A 21,687-nucleotide genomic window follows, 5' to 3' on the forward strand; every position below is an offset into this window, starting at 1 on the left:
TGAACTCTACAGTCACTAAAATTAACTAATCCGTTCTTCAGCTTGGGCCAAACCAGGGGAGGCAGCCTGGGGCTGCACTCGTACTACCAAGCGGCGTCAGTCTCCTCCGCCACAGCCTGGTAGTTCGGGTGTCCCGCGACCCTCCTCCGCTCGCGGTCTCTGCTTGGCCCAGCGCGCTGGTCTCCAGCAATAACCAGCAGCAGCGTACCAGCGTCCGTCCGTCCCGCACTCCGGTTGCACTTTGCCGCCTCGTCAGCACTGCGCCTGCGCGGGGGCGCTGCCGGGGCGAGCCATCGCCTTGGCGGGGGGCGAGCGGGCACCCCCGCCCTGCGATGGAGCCGCCCGTTGCCATGGAGCTACCTGCTCCAAACCGCGCCGCCAGCCGACTCTGAGGAGCTTCTCCGCCCATATCCCGCGCTGCTCGGAACCGGCGGGGCCGCTGACAGGTGGGTCCGTTGGCCCCGGAGCCTGCGGTTGGGCTTGGGAACTCTGGCCACCCCCGAGGCACAAATCAGCGCCTCCGCCGTGGAAGTTCTGCCTGAGAAATAACTCCTAGTGAGGGGGTCGCCCCGGCCGATTTCTGGGCCTTCGGACGGCCCCGGGCCAGTTTCAGGTGCCTCCCGTCCCCGCGGCGAGTTTCAGCCCCACCCCAAGCGGTTTCGTGACCCCCTCGCCGGTTTCAGGACCCTCCGCATCGGTTTCAGGCCCCGCCCCCGCCGGTTTCAGGAACCCCCGCGTGCAGGTGCAGCCTGGGTTCCGGGCTCCGTGCAGGTTCCGGGCGGACGTGGCTATGCTGTCCTTGCACATCTAGGAAACCGCTGAGCAAAACTCGAGGGCGAGCGGGCTGGTGAGGAGGGACGCGGAGTGTCCGGGCCAAGGAAGGAATTCCGAGATCATCTCAGTTTGGTTTGTAATGATTAGTCTGTTTCTAAAAACCTGTATTATTTTGTTTTCCATAAACAAATATTCGTTTTATGTGCTCACGTTATGTTTCGGGCAAACACTCCTTGAACATCCACTGTGAACCAAGTACTGAACTAGGTGATGGGCGGGCCTGCCCTGGTACCGACAGTTGAGAGAATTCCCAGATAGTTGTCTCTGCAGACGCTGGTGCGGGGATTCACAGTACTGCATCAGTAGCCAGTGCCCAAGGCCAGAAATGGAACCTTGTCAGCACCCCGAGTGCCCCAACCCCTCCCTTTCCCCGCAGCAGACCCCCTTACCCATGACCACAGCCTGACTTCTTGATTTTCTTTAGTTTTACCATTTCTAAACAATGTAGGTTTCACCTGTTTTAATCCATATATGTATATAAATAGAATAACACTGTGTATTCTTTTTTAATTTTTGAAATAATCTCGAACTTACCTAAAAGTTGCAAGTTCAGCATCAAAAACCTTGTCTCCCAGGAGTATTTGAGAATAAGTTGCCTACGTAATGCTCTGTCACCTGCAGACACTTCCATTCGCATTTACTGCACATCAGGGCAGTCTCCAGCAGAACCACACATGACCGTCAGAGTCGGGAGGATGACTCGGACATGTCAGGACATCTGATCATTGGCCACAGACAAACACCTTCTGCCAGCTGATCCTATAAAGGCACAGACCAGAAAGGGTCCAGTCTGGGCTCCCCAACCACACTGAGCTATTAACATGTTTCTTCAGTCTCTTCCAAGTCAGGCTTTCCTTGGCTCCATGATCTTGACACCTTTGAAGGTTAGAGTCCAGTGGCTTTTGTGGAAAACCCCTCTGTTTGGATTTGTCTGGTGTTTCCTCGAAATCAAATCCCCATTACGTGTCTTTGGCAGGAAGGTCACAGAAGTGGTGCCACGTGTCACTCTGCTCTGACCACTTGTTTAAGGTGGTGTCTGCCTGTATCTCCCCTGGGAAGTCACTTCAGCCTTTGTAATGGGCAGGTATTTTGTCGGGAGATTATGAGGCTCTAACGCCATGTCAGGCCTCACACGCTTGAGTGGGTGGAGCACACTGTGGACATCGACCCCACCCTGGCCCCGGACTCTCTTACCCAACTCTAGGCTCACTGCCTTCCCCCATGCAGGCTCTAATGCCCAGTCTGGGCCACTGTGGATCCTGCCCACCTGGGCAGGGGAAGGGGGAAAGGAAGCAGCGTGTGCTTGTGTCTTCCTCCCTCCCAGCTGTGTGAGAGACCCATCCACACTCTTGCACAAGCTGTAGGTCACTCATCTTCGTCACCACCCAGCTCGCCCAGGTGGATCTCACAGTGTGTTCTACTGCTGCTGGCCAGGGTTGTTTCCAGACTTACTGCTCTTAACGAACTCTGCTTTGCAAGGTCTTGTATGGTTCCTGTTATTTATGTGTTGGGAGGGGAGTTCTGTCTCCTCAACAACAAAAGTACTTTGATGTGCAAACCCCAAGTGTCGCAGCTGCTGCTGCTAAGTCACTTCAGTAGTGTCCGACTCTGTGCAACCCCATAGATGGCAGCCCACCAGGCTCCCCCACACCCGGGATTCTCCAGGCAAGAATACTGGAGTGGGTTGCCATTTTCTTCTCCAATGCATGAAAATGAAAAGTGAAAGTGAAGTCGTTCAGTCGTGTCTGACTCTTCGCGACCCCATGGACTGTAGCCTACCAGGCTCCTCCATCCATGGGATTTTCCAGGCAAGAATACTGGAGTGGGGTCCCATTGCCTTCTCCAAGTGTCTCAGCATGTGGCCTCATTTGGAAATAACTGGTTAAGATTATGTCAAACTGAAGCAGCCAGGCCCCTCATCCATCATGACAGGTGTCTTTATAAAGGGGGGGATTTGGACACAGACATGCAGACAGGGAGAATGCCACAGTGTTACAGGAAAGGGGACCCCTTCCAGGGCCTGAGAGTGGGCTCTTGTCTAACACTCGGGAGAGTTTTCCATGGAGATGCACAAGCTGACCAAGCAAGAGACTTTATTGGGAAGGAGCACCTGGGTGGAGGGCAGCAGGGTGAGGGAACCCAGAACGGCTCTGCCACATGGCTCACAGTCTCGGGTTTTACGGTGATGGGGTTAATTTCCGAGTTGTCTCTGGCCAGACTGGTGGTGCACATCAGCCAAGATGGATTCCAGTAAGGAGGATTCTGGGAGGTTGGCAGAACACATGGACTGTCGTTTCCCTCTCCTTTTGACCTTTGCTGAATTCTTGTGGTTGGTGGTAGCTTGTTAGTTCTGTGTTCCTTACCAGGCCCTCCTGTTTAAGATACCTCATGCAAGCCGTTACTGTGGTGCCTGGTGAGGGTCGGTGGTTTCGGTCAGTGGTCCGCCTAACAACGTGGACTGGAGCTGCGCTGCCATGAGCCTGGGAAGCAGGACCGAGGAGAAGAGTCTGTACGAGGGCCTTGCTCAGCACGTCAGAGGGAGCTGGCATCTTGATATCAGGCTTCTGGCCTCCAGAACTATGAGAGAATATCTTGTTCTAAGACAAGAGAATGTCCTGTTCTCAGACAGCCAGTTCGTGGCACTTTGCTGTGGCAGCCTCAGGAAAGGAGTACAGCATTGAAAGGTTGCTGCTGTGAGTCGTGTGTTAACACCAGGATTTGTGTCCTCCGGAGGAGAGGATTTCCATCTGGGATCAGAGACGAGGCTTGACTACTTGGAGCTTTTTGTGTAGCAAAGTTTTATTAAAGTTTAATAGAGATAGGGAAAGCTTCTGACACAGACATCAGAAGGGGACAGAAAGAGTGCCCCCTTGCTAGTTGTTAGCAAGGTGTTTTATGTCTATTAGAAAGGTACTAATTAGATAAGAGAGACACCTCAAGGCTGAGGGAGTTTCACCAGGCACCTCTCTCACAATATGCATTCTTAAGATAGGATGGCGCGAGGTCTGTCATTCCCCGCCCCTGCCCCCACCATGAAACAATTGACAGAAATACTGGTTTGTGGAGGCATTATCAACCCAAGATTTGAGAAAAGAGAAAAAGTTAGGTGGAACCATTTTGAAGAAAGGCAAATTCCATAGCAAATACATAATTTCATTAACATAGCTTAAGAAAAACATTTGCATAAGAAAAACGCATTGGTTAGCTCAAGGCAGAACCAGGTATCTTCTACACAGAATTAAAAGAAGCCTCTTTTAATTTTGTGTAGAGAAGGAAAAATGTCTGCCACTTGCAGTTTATTTCCTCTTGCCACTTGGGGACCTCTGGCCTTCCTGCCTGTTACCCTCTCAGCATCTAAGAGTTTCTATCAGGTGATCGCCTGGGAGAGGAAGTACTGAGTCAGAGGGCCTGGTATACATAATAGCGGCCCCATAAACGGCCACATGCTGACCCTCGGAACCTGTACTTGTCTTAGGTTACAGGCTGCAGGAATCTCGGCTGTTGGTCAGCTGACTGAACTGGGAGACCGTGCTGCGTTAACCTGCTGGGCCCAGAGCAGTTAGAGGTGTCCTTCTGGTAGAACAGAGGCCAGGGAGGAGCCAGGAAGAGCTGACGAGAAGGTCCACCTGACTTTAGTGGCTTTGAAGTTGGTAGGATGGGCTTTGGCCAAGGCCTGTGGGCAACCTCTAGAAACCAGAAAAAGCAAAAAGACAGACCGTGCCCCAGAGCTGCTGAAGAGGAGGGCAGCCCGGCTGACATCTTGGTGTTAGCTCCGTGGGGCTCATTTCAGACTTCTGACCTCCAGAGTTGCAGGAAAATAATGCATTTATGTTAAGTTACTGAGTGTGTGGCAGTTTCTCACAGCAGCGATCAGATCCTAGTGCAGAGGGCGTTATATTTTTAATTTTACAAGGCAATGCCGAACTCTTTTCAAAGCTTCTGTCCCAGTTTCCACTCCCACCGTGAGTGAACAAACCTTCCCACTGCTTCCTGTCCTTGCTGGCACCTGGTATCCTCAGGCTACTAATGCGTTACTCAGACTGATGACTGTGCAGTAATAGTTTACGTGGCTTTACTCTGCGTGTCCCTAATTACAGATGAGGTTGAGCTCATTGTCCAACCAGGACTCTGTTAGAAGAGTTAAAGGGATCACTGTGACAACGCTGGGAACACAGGCAGGAGTCAGGACACGCAGACAAACTGGTTACAGTTGTTGGCCTCTTGAATGTCCCTTATTGTGACCAGCCTGTTTAAGTTCCACCATTTTGCTGTCATTCATCTTCCTCTGTGTTGATCGATGGATGTTCCTTACCTGTCATGATGGGAGATGTGTTGCATTTATCTTCCTCTAATTTGCAGCTTTTCTTGAATTCTCCTTTGGGTGTCACTGGATGACCGAAATACTGGAACTTCAGCTTCAGCATCAGTCCTTCCAGTGAATATTCAGGGTTGATCTCCCTTAAGATTGACTGGTTTGATCTCCTTGCTGTCCAGGGGACTTTCAGGAGTCTTCTCCAGCACCACAGTTCAAAGGCATCAATTCTTTGGCATTCTGCCTTCTTTACAGTCCAGCTCTCACAATCATATGTGACCACTGGGAAGACCATAGCCTTGACTATATGGACCTCATAGCTTTGACTAGATGGACCTTTGTTGGCATTAAAGTTCCATCTATTCAAAGCTATGGTTTTTCCAGTAGTCATGTATGGATGTGAGAGTTGGACCATAAAGAAAGCTGAGCACCGAAGAATTGATGCTTTTGAACTATGGTGCTGGAGAAGACTCTTGAGAATCCCTTGGAGTGCAAGAAAATCAAACCAGTCAATCCTAAAGAAAATGAGTCCTGGATATTTATTGGAAGGACTGATGTTGAAGCTGAAGCTCCAATACTTTGGCTACCTGATGCAAAGAACTGACTCATTTGAAAAGACCCTGATGCTGGGAAAGACTGAAGACAGGAGAAGGGGACGACAGAGGATGAGATGGTTAGATGCCATCACCAATTCGATGGACATGAGTTTGAGCAAGCTCTGGGAGTTGGTGATGGACAGGGAAGCCTGGTGTGCTGCAGTCCATGGGGTCGCAAAGAGTCGGGCATGACTGAGCGACTGAATTGAACTGTCTTTGTTGGCAGAGTAACATCTCTGCTTTTCAACACAGTCTAGATTTGTCATTGCTTCCCTGCCAAGAAGCAATTGTCTTCTGATTTCATGGCTGCAGTCACCGTCCCCAGTGATTTTGGAGACCAAGAAGAGGAACTCTGCCACTACTTCCACCTTTTCGCCTTCTATTTGCCATGCAGTGAAGAAGGCTGAGCGCCAAAGAATTGATGCTTTTGAACTGTGGTGTTGGAGAAGACTCTTGAGAGTCCCTTGGACTGCAAGGAGATCCAACCAGTCCATTCTGAAGGAGATCAGCCCTGGGATTTCTTTGGAAGGAATGATGCTGAAGCTGAAACTCCAGTACTTTGGCCACCTCATGCGAAGAGTTGACTCACTGGAAAAGACTCTGATGCTGGGAGGGACTGGGGGCAAGAGGAGAAGGGGACGACAGAGGATGAGATGGCTGGATGGCATCACCGACTCGATGGACGTGAGTCTGAGTGAACTCTGGGAGTTGGTGATGGACAGAGAGGCCTGGCGTGCTGCGATTCATGGGGTCGCAAAGAGTCGGACACGACTGAGCGACTGATCTGATCTGATCTGATCTGAATGGGGCAGGATGCTATGGTCTTAGTTTTTTTAATATTTAGTCTTAAGCTGGCTCTTTCACTCTCCACCTTCACCCTCATCAAGAGGCTGTTTATAGTTCCTCTTCACTTTCTGCCATTAGAGTGGTTCAGTTCAATCGCTCATCCAGGTCTGACTCTTTGCGACCCCATAGACTGTAGCACGCCAGGCTTCCCTGTCCGTCACCAACTCCCAGAGCTTGTTCGAACTCATATCCATCGAGTCAGAGATGCCATCCAACCATCTCACCTTCTGTCGTCCCCTTCTCCTCCTGCCTTCTATCTTTCCCAGCATCAGGGTCTTTTCAAATGAGTCAGTTCTTTGCATCAGGTGGCCAAAGTATTGGAGCTTCAGCTTAGAAGTGATATCATCCTCATATCTGAGGTTGTTGATGTTTCTCCTTCCTATCTTGATTCCAGCTTATAACTCATCCAGCCCGGCATTTCTCATGATGTGCTCAGCATATAGGTTAAACAGACAGGGTGACAGCAGACAGCCCTGTCATACTCCTTTCTCAATCTTGAACCAATCAGTTGTTCCATACTCCCAGAGCTTGTACCAGGGTTCTAACTGTCGCTTCTTGACTTGCATCAGGTTTCTCAGGAGACAAGTAAGATGGTCTGGTATTCCCATCTCTCTAGAGCTTTCCACAGTTTGTCATGTTCCGCACAGTCAAAGGCTTTAATGTAGTCAATGAAACAAGAGATGGATGTTTTGCTAAAATTCCCTTATTTTGTCTATAATCCAGCGAATGTTAGCAATTTGATCTCTATGTCCTCTTCCTTTTCTAAACCCTGTTTGGACATCTGGAACTTCTTGGTTTGCATAATGCTGAAGCCTAGCACGCAAGATTTTAAGCACGACCTTACTAGCACGGGAAATGAGTGCAATTGTCCGATGGTTAGCACATTCTTTGGTATTACCCTTCTTGGGAATTGAGATGAGGATTGACCTTTTCCAATCCCATGGCCACTGCTGGGTCTTCCAGATTTGCTGACATAATGAATGCAAAACCTTGATGGCATCATCCTTTAGGGATTTGAATAGTTCTGCTGGAATTTCATCAAATCCACTGTCTTTATTAATAGCAGTGCTTCTTAAGGCCCACCTGACGTCACACTCCAGAATGTCTGACTGGGTGACTAACCACACCGTCCTAGTAATTGGTTCATTAACATCTTTTTTATATAGTTCTTTCGTGCATTCTTTCCATCGCTTCTTGATCTCTTCAGCATCTACTAGGTCTCTATCATTTTTATCCTTGATTGTGCCCACCTTTGGGCAGAATACTCCCTTGATGTTTCCAATTTTCCTGGAGAGACTTCTAGTCTTTCCCCTTTTGTTGTTTTCTTCTATTATTAAGCATTGTTCACTGAAGAAGGCCTTCTTGTCTCTTCTGGCTATTTTTTTGAACCTTGCATCTAACTGGATGTGTGTTTCCCTCTCTCCTTTGCTTTTCTCTTCTCTTCATTCTTTCACTATTTGTAAAGCCTCCTCAGATAACCACTTTGCCGTCTTGCTTTTCTTTCTCTTTTGGATGGTTTTATTCGCCATCTCCTGTACAATATTATGAACCTCTATACATAGTTCTTTAGATACACTTAATTAGATCTAGTCCCTTGAATCTATTCATTACCTCTACTGTGAATTCATACAGGATTTGATTTAAGTCATACCTGGCTGGCCTATTGTTTTTCCCAGTTTTCTTTAGTTTAAGCCTGAATTTTGCTATGAGACTCTGATGATCTGAGCCACAGTCAGCTCCATGTCTTGTTTTTGCTGACTGTATACAGCTTCTACATCTTCAGCTACAAAAAATGTAATCAATTTGATTTTGGTATTGACCATGTGGCGATGTCCATGTGTAGAGTCGTCTCTTTTGTCATTGAAAAAGGATATTTGCTATGACTAGTGCATTCTCTGGAGAAGGCAATGGCACCCCACTCCAGTACTCTTGCCTGGAAAATCCCATGGACGGAGGAGCCTGGTAGGCTGCAGTCCATGGGGTCGCTAGGAGTTGGACACGACTGAGCGACTTCACTTTCACTTTTCACTTTCATGCATTGGAGAAGGAAATGGCAACCCACTCCAGTGTTCTTGCCTAGAGAATCCCAGGGACGGGGGAGCCTGGTGGGCTGCTGTCTATGGGGTCGCACAGAGTCAGACACGACTGAAGCGACTTAGCAGCAGTGCATTCTCTTGGCAGAATTCAGTTAACCTTTGCCCTGCTTCATTTTGTTCTCCAAGGCCAAACTTGCTTGCTATTCCAGGTATATCTTGACTTCCTACTTTTGCATTCCAATCCCTGATGATGAGTATGACATCTTTTTTTACGTGTTAGTTCTAAGAGGTCTTCTAGGTCTTCATAGAACTGATTGACTACAGCTGCTTCAGTATCAGTGGTAGGGGCATAGACTTGGGTTACTATGATGTTGAATGGCTTGCCTTGGAAATGAACCAAGATCATTCTGTCATTTTTGAGGTTGCACCCAAATACTGTATTATGGACTCTTTTGTTGATTATGAGAATTACTCCGTTTCTTCTATGGGATTCTTGCCCATAGTAGTAGATATAATGGTCATCTGAATTAAATTCGCCCATTCCTGTCCATTTTAGTTTGCTATTCCTAGGATGTCCATGTTTATTCTTACCACTTCCTGCTTGACCACATCCAACTTTCCCTGATTCATGGACCTATTCCAGGTTCCTATACCATACTGTTCTTTGCAGCATCGGGTTTTACTTTCATCACCAGACACATCCACACCTGAGCTTAGTATCCGCTTTGACCCAGCTGCTTCATTCATTCTGGGCCTATTGGTAATTCTCCTCTGCTCTTCCCCAGTAGCATATTGGACACCTTCAGAACGAGGACTCATCTTTTGGTGTCGTATCTTTTTGGCCTGTTATACAGTGAGCTTCTCACGGCAAGTATACTGGGATGGTTTGCCATTCCCTCCTCCTGTGGATTATGTTTTGTCCAAACTCTCTACTATGACCTGTCCATCTTGGGTGGCCCTGCATGGCATGGCTCATTGAGTTCAGTTCAGTCACTCAGTCGTGTCCAACTCTTTGTGACCCCATGAACTGCAGCACGCCAGGCCTCCCTGTCCATCACCAACTCCCAGAGTCCACTCAAACCCATGCCCATTGAGTCACTGTTGCCATCCAACCATCTCATCCTCTGTCGTCCCCTTCTCCTCCTGCCCTCAATCTTTCCCTGCATCAGGGTCTTTTCAAATGAGTTAGCTCTTCGCATGAGGTGGCCAAAGTATTGGAGTTTCAGCTTCAACATCAGTCCTTCCAATGAACACCCAGGACTGATCTCCTTTAGGATGGACTGGTTGGATCTCCTTGCAGTCCAAGGGACTCTCAAGAGTCTTCTCCAACACCACAGTTCAAAAGCATCAATTCTTCGGTGCTCAGCTTTCTTTATAGTCCAACTCTCACATCCATACATGACCACTGGAAAAACCGTAGCCTTGATGAGAGGGACCTTTGTTGACAAAGTAATGTCTCTGCTTTTCAATATGCTGTCTAGGTTGGTCATAACTTTCCTTCAAAGGAGTAAGTGTCTTTTAATTTAATTGCTGCAGTCAACATCTGCAGTGATTTTGGAGCCCAGAAAAATAAAGTCAGCCACTGTTTCCACTGTTTCTTCATCTATTTGCCATGAAGTGATGGGACCAGATGCCATGATCTTCGTTTTCTGAATGTTGAGCTTTAAGCCAACTTTTTCACTCTCCACTTTCACTTTCATCAAGAGGCTTTTTAGTTCCTCTTCACTTTCTGCCATAGGGTAGTGTCATCTGCATATCTGAGGTTATTGATATTTCTCCCGGCAGTCTTAATTCCAGCTTGTGCTTCCTCCATCCTAGTGTTTCTCATGATGTACTCTGCATATAAGTTAAATAAGCAGGGTGACAATATACAGCCTTGATGTACTCCTTTTCCTATTGGGAACCAGTCTGTTGTTCCATGTCCAGTTCTAACTATTGCTTCCTGACCTGCATATAAGTTTCTCAAGAGGCAGGTCAGGTGGTCTGGTATTCCCATCTCTTTCAGAATTTTCCACAGTTTATTGTGATCTACACAGTCAAAGGCTTTGGCATAGTCAATGAAGCAGAAATAGATGTTTTTCTGGAACTCTCTTGCTTTTTCAATGATCCAGTGGATGTTGGCAATTTGATCTCTGGTTCCTCTGCCTTTTCTAAAACCAGCTTGAACATCTGGAAGTTCACGGTTCACGTACTGCTGAAGCCTGGTTTGCAGAATTTTAAGCATTACTTTACTAGCGTGTGAGAGTAAATGCAATTATGCAGTAGTTTGAGCATTCTTTGGCATTGCCTTTCTTTGGGATTGGAATGAAAACTGACTTTTTCCAGTCCTGTGGCCACTGCTGAGTTTTCTAAATTTGCTAGCCTATTGAGTGCAGCACTTTCACAGCATTATCTTTCAGGATTTGAAATAGCTCAACTGGAATTCCATCACCTCCATTAGCTTTGTTCGTAGTGATGCTTCCTAAGGCCCACTTGACTTCACATTCCAGGATGTCTGGCTCTAGGTGAGTGATCACACCATCGTGATTATCTGGGTCGTGAAGATCTTTTTTGTACAGTTCTTCTGTGTATTCTTGCCACCTCTTCTTAATATCTTCTGCTTCTGTTAGGTCCCTACCATTTCTGTACTTTATCGAGCCCATCTTTGCATTAAATATTCCCTTGGTATCTCTAATTTTCTTGAAGAGATCTCTAGTCTTTCCCATTCTGTTGTTTTCCTCTATTTCTTTGCATTGATCACTGAGGAAGGCTTTCTTATCTATCCTTGTTATTCTTTGGAACTCTGCATTCAAATGGGTATCTCTTTCCTTTTCTCCTTTGCTTTTCATTTCTCTTCTTTTCACAGCTATTTGTAATGCCTCCTCAGACAGCCATTTTGCTTTTTTGCATTTCTTTTCCACGGGGATGGTCTTGATCCCTGTCTCCTGTACAATGTCACAAACCTCCGTCCATAGTTCATCAGGCACTCTGTCTATCAGATCTAGTCCCTTAAATCTATTTCTCACTTCCACTGTATAATCATAAGGGATTTGATTTAGGTCATAGCTGAATGGTCTAGTGGTTTTCTCCACTTTCTTCAATTTCAGTCTGAATTTGGCAATAAGGAGTTCATGGTCTGAGCCACAGTCAGCTCCTGGTCTTGTTTTTGCTGACTGTATAGAGCTTCTCCATCTTTGGCTGCAAAGAATATAATCAGTCTGATTTCGGTGTCGATCATCTGCTGATGTCCATGTGTAGAGTCTTCTCTTGTATTGTTGGAAGAGGGTGTTTGCTATGACCAGTGCGTTCTCTTGGGAGAACTCTTAGCCTTTGCCCTGCTTCATTCTGTACTCCAAGGCCATATCTGCCTGTTACTCCAGGTGTTTCTTGACTTCCTACTTTTGCATTCCAGTCCCCTATAATGAAAAGGACATCTTTTTGGGGTGTTAGTTCTAGAAGGTCTTGTAGGTCTTCATAGAACTGTTCAAATTCAGATTCTTCAGCATTACTGGATGGGGCATAGACTAGGATTACCATGATATTGAATGGTTTGCCTTGGAAACGAACAGAGATAGTTCTGTCATTTTAGAGATTGCATCCAAGTACTGCATTTTGGACTCGTTTGTTGACTACGATGGCTACTCCATTTCTTCTAAGAGATTCCTGCCCACCCACAGGAGTAGATATAATGGTCATCTGAGTTAAATTCACCCATTCCAGTCCATCTTAGTTCGCTGATTCCTAGAATGTTGATGTTCACTCTTGTCATCCCCTGTTTGACCACTTCCAATTCAGTGACCTAACATTCTAGGTTCCTATGCAATATTGCTCTTTACAGCATTGAACCTTGCTTCTATCACCAGTCACATACACAACTGGGTGTTGTTTTTGCTTTGGCCCCATCCCTTCATTCTTTCTGGAGTTATTTCTCCACTGATCTCCAGTCGCACATTGAGCATCTACCGACCTAGGGAGTTCATCTTTCAGTGTCTTATCTTTTTGCCTTTTCATACTATTCATGGGGTTCTCAAGGCAAGAATATGAAGTGGTTTGCCATTCCCTTCTCCAGTGACCACATTCTGTCAGACCTCTCCACCATGACCTGTCCATCTTGGGTGGCCCCACACAGCATGGCTTAGTTTCATTGAGTTAGACAAGGCTGTGGTCCATGTGATCAGATTGGCTAGTTGTCTGTGATTGTGGTTTCAGTCTGTCTGCCCTCTTATGCCCTCTCTTAGTGCCTACTGTCTTACTTGTGTTTCTCTTACCTTGGACGTGGGGTATCTCTTCACGGCTGCTCCAGCAAAGTGCAGCCGCTGCTCCTGACCTTGGATGTGGGGTAGCTCCTCTCGGCTGTGCTTCTGCACCATCACAGCGGCTGTGCATGGCTCATAGCTTCATTGAATTATGCAAACCCCTTCACCATGACAAAGCAGTGATCCATGAAGGGACCTATTGCTTCTACTGCTCCTCAATTTTAGCACTGGGCTGATGTGTTTTGAGGAAAATCTCAGGTACACTGCTTCACCTGGGAAACTTTAGTACACAGTTCTAACAGATAAAGACTCATTTTAGCATAACCGCAAACCCATCATCGACCCCAACTAAATTAATATTGATTTCTTAAAAAAAGCTAATGCCAACTGGTGTTTGTTTCCACACCTTATCTCAAAAATGTCTTTTACACTTTCTTGCTCGACTTAGGATCCAAATGAGACCCCCACCCTGCAAATGGTTGGCTTGTCTCTTAGGCCTTTTACATTTAAAACAGCCCCCCTTCCCTTTCACCATCGCCCAGTGACTTCTGTTTTTTGATGAAACCAGGTCATTCATTCCATTTATTTTTTATTTGTGTGCATTCTCAGTTGTGTCCAACTCTTTCGACCCCATGAACTGTAGCTCACCAGGCTTCTCTGTCCATGGGATTTCCCAGGCAAGAGTACTGGAGTGGGTTGCCATTGCCTCCTCCAAGGGATCTTCCCAACCAGGGATCAAACCTGCATCTCCTGTGATTCCTGCATTAGCAGGCAGGTTCTTTACCACTGTGCCACCTTTATTTAGGTCTTATTTAATGTTACCCAGGGCTTCCCTGCTGGCTCAGCTGGTAAAGAATGTACCTGGAATGTGGGAGACCCAAGTTCAATTCCTAGGTTGGAAAGATCCCCTGGAGAAGGAAGTGGCAACCCAGTCCAGTATTTTTGCCTGGAAAATCCCATGTATAGAGAAGTCTGGCAGGCTGCAGTCCATCGGGTTGCACAGAGTTGAACATAGCTGAGCGACTAACTCTTTCTTTCAGTTTAATGTCACCTAATGGGTTTCATCATTTTCTCATCAGGGGTCTTACTCATCTTTTGTTGTATTTATTCCCAAGAACTGTGGTTTTACTGGCATGATAGTAAATGATAAGTTTTCCAAATCTTATTCTCATTATCTGTTCTGATAAGGAGGACTATCTTTGATTTTTATTATTGAATTTGTATCTAGCAACATTACTAAATTGTCTCAATAATATTAATAGTTTATGTCTGTATTCATTTGGATTTTCTACATACACAGTCATATTATCTGAAATTAACCACTGTTCCCTCTTCTACTCATCACATCTTGTGTTTCTTTCTTCTCTGTGTGTTCCTGTTGGAAGACCCAGTGGCTTTAGAGAGCACCCTCGCTTTGTTCTCAGTCTTAAAGGAAATGCTTTTAATAATTATGTTTTTTTGGTCTTGCCTAGTGGCTTGCAGGATCTTAGTTCCCCCAGTGGGAATCAAACCTGTGCCACCTGCAATGGAAGGAGACCACCAGGAAAGCCCCTTGTTGGCAGACATTCCTTACCACGTTAAAGAAGTTCATTTCTAATGCAAATTTGCTAAGTTTTTAAGAAGCGTGTGTGGGATGTGTACTCTCCTCAATGCCATTTTCTGCATGGACTGAGCTGGTCATTTACTTCTCTTCTCTAATCTGTTCCTGTGGTGAATTGACCTGGTTTCTGCTGCTGCTGCTGCTGCTAAGTCGCTTCAGTCGTGTCCGACTTTGTGCGACCCCAGAGATGGCAGCCCACCAGGCTCCCCCATCCCTCGGATTCTCCAGGCAAGAACACTGGAGTGGGCTGCCATTTCCTTCTCCAATGCATGAAAGTGAAAAGTGAAAGTGAAGTCGCTCAGTCATGCCCGACTCCTAGCAACATGGACTGCAGCCCACCAGGCTCCTCCATCCATGGGATTTCCCAGGCAAGAGTACTGGAGTGGGGTGCCATTGCCTTCTCCGACCTGGTTTCTAAGACTGAACAAATCCATCTTGGTTGTGATGTGTCATCCTGTCTATGTGTGTGGCTGAGCCTGGTGGTTCTTCAACTAGAGAGTGAGGCTGGGCTGTGATTTTTCTTTCTTCAACTAGAGAGTGAGGCTGGGCTATGATTTTTCTTTCCCTGTTTTCACTGTCGGGCTCTGGTAGCAAAAGTTGAGTGATTTTGTGAGATGAGCCAGGGAATGGGCCTTTTGGCTTTCTTTCCTGGAAGCAAGTGTCTGAGACTGGAACATTCTGAACCTCAGACATCTCACAGAATGGGACAGGGAAGCCTCAGAGCCTAGAGTTTTCTTGGAGGGAAACTGTTTGCTTATTGATTGAATTTCTTTTACACCTACAGGAATTTTTAAGTTTTCTAGTTTTTGTTCTCAAAACAATTTTGTTTAGTACTATTTTTCTAATAATTTGTCAATTGTCTCAATTTTCAAATTTATTGCTATAGAGTTGTTGATGACATTGTTACATTTTTTTTCATGTCTGTGGTTACAGACTCTTTTCTTCTTATATGGATGATTTGTTTCTTCTCTTTTATTTATCGTTTTCATTGGAGATTTGTCAATTTTATAAATCTTCCAAAAGTACAAACTTTTGGCTTTGAGGAACATCTTTATCACATGTTTGTTTTGCAGCCTTCATTTCTGACCTTTTTTGTTTTTCTGCTTTCTTTGCGTTTATATCACAGCTCTTTTTATAACCCCTTGGGTTGGACATTTAGCACATTAAGTTTTAGCCTGTCTCCTTTCCTGATATGAACATTTAGAATACAAATTTAGTCAGTTCTACCTTGAATTCCCTGGTGGCTCAGATGGTAAAGCATCTGCGTACAATGCAGGAGACCTGGGTTCGATCCCTGGGTCGGGAAGATCCCCTGGAGAAGGAACTAGCAACCCACTCCAGTACTCTTGCCTGGAAAATCCCACAGATGGAGGAGCCTGGTAAGCTACAGTCCATGGGGTTGCAAAGAGTTGGACACAACTTAGAGACTTTACTTCACCTTGGCTGCACTCAGTTTGATATATGATATTTTCATTATGCTGCTGCTGCTAAGTCGCTTCAGTCGTGTCGGACTCTGTGCGACCCCATGGACGGCAGCCCACCAGGCTCCACCATCCCTAGGATTCTCCAGGCAAGAACACTGGAATGGGCTGCCATTTCCTTCTCCAATGCATGAAAGTGAAAAGTGAAAGTGAAGTCACCCAGTCGTGTCTGACTCTTAGCAACCCCGTAGACTGCAGCCTACCAGACTCCTCCGTCCATGGGATTTTCCAGGCAAGAGCATTTTCATTATAACTCAGTTCAAAGCATTTTAAAATTTCTATTATGATTTTTTTTCTTTGGTCCATGGGTTATTTAGAAATTTATTTCTTATTTTCAAAAAATAGGTGAATTTATAGTTCTGTATTTCAAAGAGTCGGACACAACTGAGCGACTTCACTTTCACTTTCTTTATTGGAATATAATTGAAATACAGCACGTGTAAGCTTAAGGTACACAGTATAATGATTTGATTTACATATGTCATAAAATGATGATAATGATATATTTTGTGAACATCCATGTCTCATGTAGATATGAAATTAAAGAAATAGAAAATACTGTTTTTCTTGTGATAACTCAGGATCTACTCTCTTAAAAACTTTCATATATAATGTACAGCAGCATTAATTGTATTTATCATGCTGTAAATTACATTATTGGTACTTACCTATCTTATAACTCAGCAGTCCCTAACCTTTTTGGCACCGTGGACTAGTTTTGGGGAAAACAATTTTTCCATGGACAGGAGGGATGCAAGCGATGGGGAGTGGCTGTCAACACAGATGAGGCTTATTTTACTCTTCCACCACTCACCTTCTGGTGTGCAGCCTGGTTCCTAACAGGCCATGGATGGGTAGCAGTTCATGGCACACTGCTTGGGGACCACTGATGTTACTGGGAGTTTGTACCTTTTGCCCATCTTCATCCAGTTCCCCTTTCCCCGATCTTCTGCCTCTGGTAACCACAAATCTGACATCTTTTTCCATGAATTTGTTTGTTTTTGAAGTATAACTGACCTACTTGTGTTAGTTCCTGTTACACGACATAATAATTTATATCTCTATACATTTCAAAATGATCACATGGTAGGTCGCCACACAAAGATACTGTGTAGTGGCTGGTCTGTTCCCCATACTGTGCATTCCATCCCTGGGACGCATTTGTTTTGCCACAGGAAGTCTGTGCCTTCCAATCTCGCTCACGTATTTGTCTCCCCCTCACCCCCGACCCCGGCCACCCCAGGGTGTATCCATGGTGTTTGTTCTCTGTATCCATGACTCTGTTTCTGTTTTGCACTGTTTGTTCATTTGTTTTGTTTTTTTAGGTTCCACATATAAGTGAAATTTTAGTGTTTGTCTTCCTCTTTCTGATTTATTTCACTTAGCATAATTCCCTCCAGGTCCCCCCATATTGTTGCAAACTATAATATTTCATTCTTTTAAATGGCTGAGTAATATTCCATTATGTATATATACTACACCTACTTTATCCTCTCACCTGTTTATGGGCACTTAACATTACTTACATATCTTGGCTATTGTAAATGATACTACAATGAAAGAAAAGGGTGCATATGTCTTTTCTATGTGTTTAGGTTTTTTTTTTTCCCTTAATAAATACCCAGGAGTGAAATTGCTGGTTCTTATGGTAGTTCTATTTTAAGTTTTTTCAGTAATTTCCATACTGTTCTCCACAGTGACTGCATCAATTTACATTCCCAAGAACAGTGCGACAGGGTTCCCTTCTCTCCACATTCTGCTGACATTTGTATGTCTTCTTCAGAAAAATGTGTATTCAGATCCTCTGCCCATTTTTTAATCAGGTTGTTCAGTTGATGTTGAGTTGTATAAATTTGTGTATACTCTGGATATTAACCCCTTATCGGAAATATTGTGTGAAAATATCTTCTTCCATTCAGTAGATGGCTTTTGTTTTGTTAATAGTGTCCTTCACTATGCAAAAGCTTTTTAGTTCGATAGTCTCATCTGTTTAGTTTTGCTTTTGTTTCCCTTGCCTGTGGAGACAAATCTGAAAAATATCACTAAGTCTATTGTCAAAGAGCTTATTGCCTATGCGTTCTTTTACAAGTTGTATGGCTTCAGGTCTTACATTTGAGCCTTTCATCCATTTTGAGTTTATTTTTGTATATAATACAGGAGAGTAGTTCAGTTTGAATCTTTTGCATGTAGCTGTTCAGTTTCCCAAAAATCATTTGTTGAAGAGGCTGTCTTTCCATCATTGTATATTCTTGCCTCCTTTTTTGCAGATTAATTGCCATGTAAGGGTGGTTCTTTTCTGGACTCTCTATCCCATCACTCTATGTCTTTTTTTGTACCAGTATCATACTGTTTTGATTACTGGGGATTTGGAGTACGGTTTGAAACCAGGGAACATGATTCCTCTAGCTTCATTCTTCCTCAAGATTGTTTTGGCTATTTGGGGTCTTTGAGTTGCCATACAAATTTTAAAATTCTTTATTCTAGTTCTGTGAAAAATACCATTCGTATTTTGATAGGGATTGCACTGAATCTGTAGATTGCCTTGGGTAGTATGGTCATTGTAACAATATTCCTCCAATCCATGAGCATGGTATGTCTTTGCATCTGTTTGTGTCATCTTTAATTTCTTTTTTCAGTGTCTCATTATTTTCCGATTACAGGTGTCTTACTTCCTTAGTTAGAGTTAGTCCTGGGTGTTTTAGTCTTTTTTTGGTGTGATTGTAAATGGGATTGTTTCTTCATTTCTCTTTCTGATAGTTTGATGGTGTATAAAAATGCAACAGGTTTCTGTGTATTAATTTTATATCCTGCAACTTTACTGAATTCATTGATGAGTTCCAGTAATTTTTTGCTGGGTTTTTAGGGTTTTCTGTGTATAGTATCATGTCATCTGCAAATAGTGACAGTTTTACTTCTTCATCTCCAATTTGTATTCCTTTTATTTCTTTTTCTTGTCTGATTGGGCTTCCCAGGAGGCCCAGTGGTCATAGTGAAGACTTCTGACAAAACGTGGTCTACTGGAGGAGGGAGTGCAAACCACTTCAGTATTCTTGCTGTGAGAACCCCATTAGCACTATGAGAAAGCAAAAAGATATAACACCAAAAGATGGCCCCCGCCCAGGTCGGAAAATATCCAATATGCTAGTGGGAAAGAGTGGAGGACAATTTCTAATAGCTCCAGAAAGAATGAAGCAGCTGGGCCAAGTGGAAATGATGCTCAGTTGCAGATGTGTCTGGTAGTGAAAGTAAAGTCTGATGCTGTAAAGAACAACATTGCATAGGAACCTGGAGTGTTAGGTCCATAAATCAAGGTAAGTTGGACATGGTCAAGCAGGAGATGGCAAGAGTGAACATCAGCATCTTAGGAATCAGTGAGCTAAAATGGATGGGAATGGGTGAATTTAATTCAGATGACCATTATATCTACTACTGTGGACCAGAATCCCTTAGAAATGGAGTAGCCCTCTTTAGTTAAAAAAAAAAAAAAAAAGTGTCCAAAACACTCTTTTGTATTTGGGTACATTCTCAAAAACAACAGAATGATCTCACTTCATTTCCAAGGCAAACCATTCAACATCATAGTAATCCAAGTCTATGTTCCAACTACCTATGCAGAAGAAGCTGAAGTTGACCGGTTCTATGAAGAACTAATTACAAGACCTTCTTGAACTAACACCGAAAACAGATGTTCTTTTTTGTGTGTGCGTGATAAAAAAGTAATTTATTTTTTAATTTATATAATTTTTAACTGAAGGATAATTGCTTTACAGAATTTTGGTTTTCTGTCAAACCTCAACACGAATCAGCCATAGGTATACATATGTCCCCTTCCTCTTGAACCTCCCTCCTATGTTCCTCCCCATCTCACCCTTCTAGGTTGATGCAGAGCCCCTGTTTGAGTTCCCTGAGACATAGAACAAATTCCCATTGACTATCTCTTTTACATATGGTTATATAAGTTTCCATGTCACTCTCTCCATACATCACACCCTCTCCTCCCCTTTCCCCATGTCCATAAGTCTGTTCTCTATGTCTGTTTCTCCATTGCTGCCCTGAAAATAAATTCTTTGGTACCATCTTTTTAGATTCCATGTATATGTATCAGTATACGATATTTATCTTTCTCTTTCTGACTTACTTGACTCTATGTAATAGGCTCTATGTTCACCCACCTCATTAGAACTGACTCAAATGCGTTTCTTTTTAGGATTAATATTCCATTGTGTATATGTACCAAAAATTCTTTATCCATTCATCTGTTGCTGGACATCTAGGTTGCTTCCATGTTCTAGCTATTGTAAATAGTGTTGCAGTGAACACTGGGGTACATGTGTCTTTTTTAATTTTGGTTTCCTCAGGGTATATGCCTAGGAGTGGGATTGCTGAGTCATATGGTGCTTTTATTACTAGTTTTTTAAGGAATCTCCATACCGTCTTCCATAGTGGCTGTATCAATTTACATTCCCACCAACAGTGCAAGAGGGTTTATTTTTTTCCACACCCTCTCCAGCATTTGTTGTTTGTAGACTTTTTAATGATGACCATTCTCACTAGTGTGAGGTGATATCTCATTGTGGTTTTGATTTGCATTTCTCTCATAATGAGTTGGAGAAGGCAATGGCACCCCACTCCAGTACTCTTGCCTGGAAAATCCCATGGACAGAGGAGCCTGGTGGGCTGCAGTCCATGGGGTCACGAAGAGTCAGACATGACTGAGCGACTTCACTTTCACTTTTCACTTTCATGCATTGGAGAAGGAAATGACAACCCACTCCAGTGTTCTCGCCTGGAGAATCCCAGGGACAGGGGAGCCTGGTGGGCTGCCGTCTATAGGGTCGCACAGAGTCGGACACAACTGAAGTGACTTAGCAGCAGCATAATGAGTGATATTGAGCATCTTTTCATGTGTTTATTAGCCATCTGTAGGTCTTCTTTGGAGAAATGTCTGTTTAGGTCTTTTTCCCACTTTTTGATTGGGTTGTTTGTTTTTCTGATATTGAGTTGTATGAGCTTCTTATATATTTTGGAAATTAATCCTTTGTCAGTTGTTTCCTTTGCTATTACCATCTCCCATTCTGAGAGTTGTCTTTTCACCTTGTTTGTAGTTTCCCTTGATGTGCAAAAGCTTTTAAGTTTAATCAGGTCCCACTTGTTTACTTTTGTTTTTATTTCCATTACTCTGGGAGGTGGGTCATAGAGGATCTTGCTTTAATTTGTGTCAGCAAGTGTTCGCTTATGTTTTCCTCTAAGAGTTGTATAGATTCTGGTCTTACATTTAGGTCTTTAATCCATTTTGAGTTTATCTTTGTGTATGGTGTTAGGAAGTGTTCCAATTTCATTCTTTTACATGTAGCTGTCCAGTTTTCCCAGCACCATTTATTGAAGAGGCTGTCTTTTCCGCATTGTGTATTCTCGCCTCCTTTGTCATAAATAAGGTACCCATAGGTGCAAGGGTTTATTTCTGGGTTCCAGCTCACTGATCCATTCTTCTGCTTCAGATATTCTGCTATTGATTCCTTCTAGAGTATTTTTAATTTCAGTTATTGTGTTGTTTGTATGTTTATTCTTTCATTCTTCTAGGCCTTTGTTAATTGATTCTTGCACTTTCTCCATTCTATTTTCAAGGTTTTTGATCATCTTTACTATAATTATTCTTAATTCTTTTTCAGGTAATTTGCCTATTTCCTCTTCATTTACTTGGGCTTGTGTGTTTCTAGTTTATTTCTTCAGTATTTCTGTGCCTTTTT

The 21,687-nt window shown here is 44.1% G+C and overlaps 1 protein-coding gene across 1 annotated transcript in view; it reads left to right on the forward strand.

Moving 5' to 3' along the window:
- CFAP74 (cilia and flagella associated protein 74) overlaps window positions 1-21,687 on the forward strand; it is a 103,519-nt gene that overhangs the window by 12,124 nt on the left and 69,708 nt on the right. The window contains exon 5 of the mRNA XM_055583793.1: window positions 257-446. Within this exon, the coding sequence (XP_055439768.1) occupies window positions 257-446 (190 nt within the window). The remainder of the gene's footprint in view (window positions 1-256; window positions 447-21,687) is intronic.

The sequence above is a fragment of the Bubalus kerabau genome, chromosome 5, assembly GCF_029407905.1.
Source record: "Bubalus kerabau isolate K-KA32 ecotype Philippines breed swamp buffalo chromosome 5, PCC_UOA_SB_1v2, whole genome shotgun sequence".
Taxonomy (NCBI): domain Eukaryota; kingdom Metazoa; phylum Chordata; class Mammalia; order Artiodactyla; family Bovidae; genus Bubalus; species Bubalus kerabau.